Genomic DNA, 7821 nt, shown 5'->3' with positions numbered 1-7821 from the left:
GGCGGGGCAGGGCGGGATCCCTCCGCGGCCGGCCCACTTCCGGCTGCGTGGGCGCGGAAGCCGCGCGGCCGGAGCGTCCGCCGTGCGGGGTGTTGGTGCGCGTGATCGCGGGTGCGTGTCCGCGCCCGCCCGGGGCAGCATGTCGGTGGCCGGGCTGAAGAAGCAGTTCTACAAGGCGAGCCAGGTCAGCGCCCCCGGGCTCGGGCTCCTCGGCTGCAGCCGTGCGGCGACCCCGGAGCTGCGGGGAGCCGGGCGGCGCGAGTGTGCGTGTGCAGTCCAGATGTGCCAGGGGTGCGTGTGCATGTGTGGGTGCGTCTGTGGGTGCGTGTGCAATCCAGATGTGCCAGGGGTGTATGTGTGTGTGTGTGCGTGCGCGCGCGCGCCTGTGTGGGTACGTGTGCAATGCAGACGTGCTGTGGGTGCGTGTGGGTGCCTGTGTGTGATCCAGAAATGCCAGGTGTGTGATCCACACGTGCCTGGGGGGGTTTGGGTGTACATGTGTGCTGTATGTGATCCAGTAGTGTAAAGTGCGTGTAGATATGTGTGTGTGTGATGCAGAAATGCCATGGCTGCATGCGTGTGTGATGCAGAAGCACAAGGTGCTTGCATGCATTTGTGTGCAAGCTCTGGAGGTGCTGGGTGTGTGTCTGCATGCGTGTGGAGCTGTGATGCTGAGGTCTTTTCAGCGAGCTATGTTTGGCTTGTGTGTCGCTGCCTCCTGGCAGGCAGGGACCGTCCTCTGCAGAAGCAGTGGGGGAGGTGGAAGGTGCCTTCCTGGCCCAGGGGTCACCCCCACTCTCCTAGCCTGCTCTTGCAGCCCCTCCGTGCACAGGACCACCCTGGCTTTCTGGGGAAAATGATGTGCTTGGCTGTAGGCTTCCTCTCCAAGGAGGCAGCAGCTGAAACAGATGGCTGCTTCTTGGCCGTACAGCCACGTCTTCTTTCTTTCCCTTCATTCCTAAATGCTTTCTAGCCACCCTTGCTTGTTGCTTCCCTTCCCATCTGTCCGGTCTCTTTTCACTAGGCACTCGCTTGTTCAAGAAGTGAAGGAAGGGGGTGGAATAAATGACCAGGGGATGTGAATTTCCAGTTCAGGGGTTCAGTGTGTATTGTGTTTTCTTCTAAAATGAGATTAATCACGTTGCAAGACTGTAGCAGAGACTTGTGTGCACAACTGAGACAGTCACGGCATTTGTTACGTGGTCATGGCTGAAATGCTGGCATATTCCTTTATTTTGCATGAGAAGGCATAGTGGAGAGAAGTTGTCCACAACCACATTCAGTAGCAATGTTTTTGGTTCTCCTGGCCGAGGCAGAAATTAAAAATACTCTGGTCTTCCTAAACACGTGTAATTCCTTGTCAGTCAGGGATCAGATGTGGCATATGCCACTTCAAATTGCTGATCATATCCACAAAGGAAGCATTAAGATGTCAGTTACCTGTTTTTAAGCTCTTCATTTTTCCTGTGGTTTTATGTCATTACCGTGCCTTCTCATTTATTCTTAACTCTGGAAGATGACCAGGAAAGTACTTCCCGTCATGTGAAGTTTTCCTATGGTTCTTCCCATGTCTAATGTGTTTTTCAGACTTATGCTGTGTTTCTTTGTGGTCGCACTAGCCACATTTCCATTGGACCTGTAAGTGCTGAGATGTGTATTAGAGTGGCTCTCTGCTAGTTCTGCCCTGTAAGTTGCATTGCTAAAAGCTACTTTTCAGAGTTGCAAGTATCGAATGAGAATTTACTTCTGTCTTAAATACCTGTCTTCCTCCAGAGAGATCTTGCATACGGTGTAGGAACTGGTTTTGTAATGGCCACTTTGTGAAGGAGTAGTTTTCTGAGCAAGAAGTACAACTTAAGAATAATGGACAAGAAAACTCCAAATGATCTAAGCAAATGGGGTGGTCGGTGACTCTCTTTTTTTCTTGACCACTGAGTTATAAATGTCTTAATTTTAAAAACAGGGAGTTGGAGGGGAAGGGCTATGAAGGATCCAAATGGAATGAAATTCAGGGTGAAAGATGGGTTATGGTTAGGAATAATGTTTCTCGTTATGCTTGGGGTCCAGGAAAGCACAGCAGCAAACTGCAGCATAACCCCAGGAAATTCTCCCTTCCTTGCTTAGTAGCTGACATCAGGAACTGGAAAGGATTTTGTGGTGCACACAAGTGACACAATCCAAGCTGTCGGCCCCTGTGGTTTTGTGTGCATGCATGAGACAGGAAATGGCAGCCTTAAGATCCTGTGGAAAACTGTCAGATAGGCACATTTTTAGTGGTTTATTAGCAAAACAGAACTATTGGAAATCTCCCTTCCTGAGGCAGGTAGGAGCAGTGGGCCTTGAGCTTAAATTTGCAGCTGCGCCTTGCATGAGGGATCCCTTCCCACTGATGTGGTGATGCACAGTTCAGTGATGCTCACAACAGCCTAATAAAAGGGAGATTGGGTTTGTGAATCCCTCTTCCCCATTCTCTTGGCTGCTGCTGACCTTCCCTGCCAGAGAGGCATTATCCCTGTGGCTTATTAATTTGTAATTATCTCAGGAATGCATTAAGGAACAGTGAAACTTTGTGGGGAGGAACACCCCTCTGGCTCTCCCTGTGCAGCATACACGCCCCATTTTAAATTTAAACCAGTTGAACATTGTGTTGCTCTGTCCAGAGTGTGCGTGTGTTTTCCAGGCAGAAAAGCTGGAGCACTTCAGTGAAGTGCAGATGAATCCAAGTCTGTTTGCTAAGTGGCATTCCCTCCTTTCTTGGCTACGGTTATGAAACGGCATTTTGCTTATATGGCAAAACAAAGGGCTGGATTCCTGCAATCCTCACCCCCCTCCATGCTCCAGGAAAACCAACCTCTTGATCATGGACTTCTCTCTTTTTTAAACAATAGTCTAAGGGGAAAGGCCTCACTGGGGATTTCTTGTTGGAGTATTTTACTGTTGCAAATCCTCTGTGATGTGTTAGCAGGGCAACCGGAGGTGAAAGTTTGCTTCTGAGTCAAAAGCAACATGTTTGGAAAGGCTAACTCCATCAGTCTGGATCATCGGGGAGACTTCATCAAGTGAAGTCACCTGAACTGAATTAAATTTGCGTCTCTGTCTTGGACTGGTGTGTGTTTATGCATACAAGGTTTGTAGAAGTACTGGTCAAGGTTTTTGAGCATTCATGTAGGCAGCAAACAATAGCCAGAAAGCGAAAACTTCGGCCCATCCTGGGAGGAGTCAATTCCGTTGTTGTTGTTGTTGCTTTTTTGTAATATCTTGTCTGTGTCCAAGGGCAGTAGAAAACCAGAAGATAAGGGCTGCATCTGCCTGGGTCGAGAGGCCTTTCTGGGATCTGGCTGCTTGAGGATTTGGAAATGATGTGCTCTGGAGAAACTTAGTTTAGCTTGAGGCTTCCTGCCAGCATTCGTGGTAGGATTGCAGAAGCAAGTTGCGCACTTCGTGAAGCTGAGGGAGTCTGTGCCCTGCTTAGCTCTTTCTGAGGATAGGCCCTGGTAATCTGTCAGGTGCTAGAGCCACTGAGTCGCTTAGAGGCTCCTTTAGGATTTGAGCCAAATGCGTCCAGTTTCTGTTGTGCTGCCTCCTTCTCCCCTTCCATGCACAATCCCCACCCAGTCCTCCTGTCCTCCCCAGAGGAGGAGGCTCCACAGGCTGATTAGAATGACTTTTTGGCTCCCTTGGAGGACTTGGGCCTTTCCCATTTGTGGGTTTGGCAGCAGCTTTCCTGAAGTGTCATATTCAGTTCCAATTCTGTTGTTAACTGGGGCAAAATGTATAAAGAATCCAGGCCTGCGAAGGAACGTACCTATCTCTCTCTCTCCCTTTCTCAACCCCCTGAACTGTGTGCATGGGCATGGGATTCCCACCTCCTTTCTGCGGGACGGGCTGCCAGATTGTCGTCCCCGGGAGTCTAACAGAGCGGGGTGGTGACGGGGGGGGGGGGGGGTTTTATTCCCTGCTCTGCTGCCTTCAGTTTGATACCTGTGGGTCCACGCTTTCCATAGGGGGCAGCTGCTGAGCATTCCCACAGCAGAAAGTGACACCATCGGTGGATGGACTGGATCAGACCCGAGCCAGAATCTAGCCCTGATTATGGCCAGCACTGCATGATTTGGAGGAAAGTGTAAGACCCCTGCGATGGCTGCTGTGGGATTTCCAGGCCCCCTGAGCCAGTTTCCACAGCATTGGAGAGACCAGAGAAGCATGAGACTTCCTATCCCTTCCACAGCTTGTCCCTGATTCCCTATTCCCCTGGAAAAGCTCCCTGCACTAGACCCCTCCTGGGGGCCTGTCGGTGCCGGAAGGTACACTGCTGGATCCCTCCTTGATTCCTGATCCAGCCTAAGTAGGGCTGACCATCCTTTGCTTGGGCAGAAGATATTGATTTTTCTCTGAATGAGGCTGGCAGCTAGCTCCAGTCTCAAAAGACTTCGAGAACAGGTTTGGCAGGCTGTGGGGTCAGCGCGGAGAGCCATAAGCCTCGCCAAACTCGTCTGTCCTTAAAAACTGGCTCACCAGCTCTGCAAAGAATGGCTTGTTCCTATGGTGCAGGAGGGAGACCTTGCTTTCCCCCATCTAGCCCCTTCCTCCTTGAGATGCCTGTGACCTTCAGACACGGCAAAGAACATCTTTGGCACCTGCAAGCAGTTTCAAAAGCGGAAACGTGGTGTGAGAAGGCACCAGTATGAGGTACAAGGTAGACTAACTCTTGTCCCCCTCCAGGGCTTGGAAGTGGGGTGGCTTATAGGGCTGCTTCTTCACTGAAAGGGCATGAGAAGCTCAGCAACCTTCTCCTGTACATGTTCCCCAAAAGGAGTGGGGATCACTTGACACGCAGGCTTTCACTCCTCATGTTTGGTGTCTGATCTCTGAAGAGACTCTCAAGGCATTGACAGCAAGAGATTTTTCTTTCGGGGCAGTCTGAGCCCCAGCATCCTGCTCCACAGCCTGACGATAGTGACTGCAGTGAAGAGACCTCCAGATCGGCTCTCGCGGGTGTATGCTTGCCAGCCAGCTGTTATCGAGTCCCAACGACTTCCTTCCCACTCCACTTGGCAACCCCGGCTCTGCAGCGTGTGGCATGTGTACAAATGCCTGGGACAGATGAATCCTGGCCCTCGGCAGGCAGCACAAAGATGGGTCTGTGGGAAGGGGAGAGAATGCAGCTGACAGGAGGTGGGTAGAGTTTCTCCCCCTCTTCATCTGTTTCTGGAGTGCTCCCACCCATGCCAGACTGAGATGTCCATGATCTCAACTTGAGACATGATGTAACAGTCTTCTGCACTTTTTCTTCTGGGTGAAGCTTTACAAGACTGTAAAGCTTCTGCCTGTCTGTTTTTTTTCATGCATTTAAATAACATCAGCAGAGCTGCCTTGAGTCAGTTCCTCATTGTGTCCTTCTCACGGTGTTCTTCAGAGCTTTGGGTGACATAACACTACTTTCTGCTCACTTTTTTCACTGTGCACCTGGAGGCCAGGGGGCGGGTTCCTCTGAAATGAGTGTTTTCTGTAACTTCAGGCCTAACTGCACAGTCTGGATCCTTATCAGATAAGGGAAGCCGGCAATTGCTGTGTAATGAGAAGGATAAACATGAAATCCAAAACAATGCCAAAAATGATCCTCCTTAAGGCTTGGGTTTCAGTTATCCCAGGCCTTCTTGGTGTTGTTCTGGCAGTACATGCAGGCATTTGAGTGGAAGGAAATGGTACTGTGAGACATCTGCTTGGCTTATGGCATGAGGCCTCAGCACCAACCCTGCCTGAATCTCCCAGTATAAGACTCACGGCTGAAATGCACTGTTTTATACCTACTTTGCTTTCTGGAGACCTGGGGAGCTATGAAAAGCCAGTGTGTGTTATCGCAGTCTCTAGGCTGCTTAATTCTTCAGCTGAGTCCAGGCAGGTCATGGAAGATAGAAGGAAATCACAGCCCCACCAAAATTAATACAAAAGCTCTTGCCGACTTAAGGACTTTGGTCGGTGAGCGCACACGTGGCTTAAAGCCACCAGATGCAAGAACCAAGTACTTGAGAGTCGTCAGACCCGTTGAGGTCAAACAGGTTTATTGCATTTTGCAGAAGAACTTTTTTCCCCAGATGTTTTGGTGTACTTGATCTTGCCTGGAAATTTTTCCAGAATGGGGGAAATGATCACAGCAGTACACAGCCACGTTCTCCAGAGACGGGCTTTAGGGAGCAAAGAGAAAATTTGGTCTGTGGTCCGCTTTCTGCTGGGCCCCCCTCCTGAGTGCCACGGTGAGGCTAATCGCATTTGCTCAGCAGCAGCACCAGTTTGCCTTTAACCCCCCCTTTAAGATTGTTCCATTAAAGGGTCTGAACTTCCCGGACCTGCAAAAGCTTTTTTTTAGCATTGCGTAACTAAATGGAAACAATAACGTTGGTGTTTCTGCCTAGATCTCTGCTCTCCACTGAGACTGGAAACCACTAAATTACAGTAATTTAAACATTTGGGGTTTTCATTTTGAAAACCCCCTCTCTGTGCATACAAGGTGACAATGAGTGGAGTCTGGAACAGGAAATCGCTGGTTGTTTAGTGGGAAGCTGTTGGTCGCGGTTACGTAGGCATATCTGCACTACATGATTTCCAAGGTGTCTCCAGGCCCATAAGACACTTTCAGGAGTGGGGTCATTAAACGAAAGCCTGTGATTATGAGAATGTCTTCAAGGCTGGAAGCATGAGGAGAGGAGAAATGCCAGGAAACTTCAAAAAAAAAAAAGTTACAAACAGAACCTAGCAAAGCAGCCAATGCCCTTTTCTTCCTATCCAAAGCACAAAAAGAGATGTCTTTATTTTGGCAAGAAGTAGTCAATTGTGAGACAAGCCTGGGAACAGGCGGTATAGTGGTAAGAACACAATGTAGTAAGGGATTCACTTGGAGCGAGATTCAGCAGGTACTCTCAAATTGTTGCATTTTCAGGCCTTGATTCATTCCGGGGAAAATAGGTTTGAGCAAAAACGCCAGATATGGTCCAAGATGACATCAAGGAAATCTTTTTGCAATTGAGAATGGACCCTGTGAGCAAAAGGAGGAAGAAGACACCACAAGTGAATGTTAGACAGCCGGTAGAAGTAACCTCACCTCTTTTCCATGTATTTATTCCTTATGTCTTGTTCTGTCCAGCCCTAGGTGAGAGAGGGCTCCTGTTTAATCATCACAGCAGATGCAATTTAAAAAAAACTGTTGTTTTTTTTTTTTTAAATAAATGGCTGATTTCAGTTCTGAGCTCTTTATCCCTGTAACCCATTTGTGACCCGGCTCCTTTTCCACTTCTGTTATGTTAATTCCTAATGTTGAAACTAGCAGTTGAAATACTTTTAGGTTTACTGCCAAATTGTATCTCTGGGCTGGGACAAGTTGCCTCCAGGCAGCTCAGGACCAGATCTGGCATCAGTAAAGAGCCGCATGAGTTTATATTTTCTATTCAAAGCTGAAAGCAGAATGAGGACCCAGTCCTGTGACGGTACTGAGCATGAAACTTCTGTTGAAGTTGCAGTGTGTCAACCAGCATCGGGTCCAAAGGCTCCTCCATAGAAGAGGAGAGCTTGATGCTTTGTCGCGATGACCCGACTGGTGTTAACTGATGTATTGACCCAGGCAGGAGTTTCCCTGCACTTGCCCGAGTCTGGCTTTCAACAACATGGGGCAGACCCTGGAGAAAAACCATATTTATGTAAGCGCAGCATGGCATCCAGCATACGGCATGACTGTCATGTACTGCCCAGCATGGCAGGAGGATACTGCTATTCAGCACAGCAGCCTCCATTGTACTTTCGTCCGTCATCCTTCAGCTGACACGAGAG

The 7821-nt window shown here is 49.2% G+C and overlaps 1 protein-coding gene across 3 annotated transcripts in view; it reads left to right on the top strand.

Moving 5' to 3' along the window:
- The first annotated feature begins 39 nt into the window (after positions 1-39).
- SH3GL1 (SH3 domain containing GRB2 like 1, endophilin A2) overlaps positions 40-7821 on the top strand; it is a 56080-nt gene continuing 48298 nt past the window's right edge. The window contains exon 1 of one of the 3 annotated variants that reach the window (XM_019513403.1): positions 40-184. In XM_019513403.1, coding sequence (XP_019368948.1) covers positions 140-184 — 45 coding nt within the window. In that variant the 5' untranslated portion in view covers positions 40-139. The remainder of the gene's footprint in view (positions 185-7821) is intronic. The other 2 variants (XM_019513405.1, XM_019513406.1) reach the window with 2 other exon arrangements.

This window comes from Gavialis gangeticus, unplaced genomic scaffold, assembly GCF_001723915.1.
Source record: "Gavialis gangeticus isolate Ggan-Ray unplaced genomic scaffold, GavGan_comp1, whole genome shotgun sequence".
In the NCBI taxonomy this organism is placed as follows: Eukaryota; Metazoa; Chordata; order Crocodylia; family Gavialidae; genus Gavialis; species Gavialis gangeticus.
This window is presented reverse-complemented; position numbering and strand designations above follow the sequence as displayed.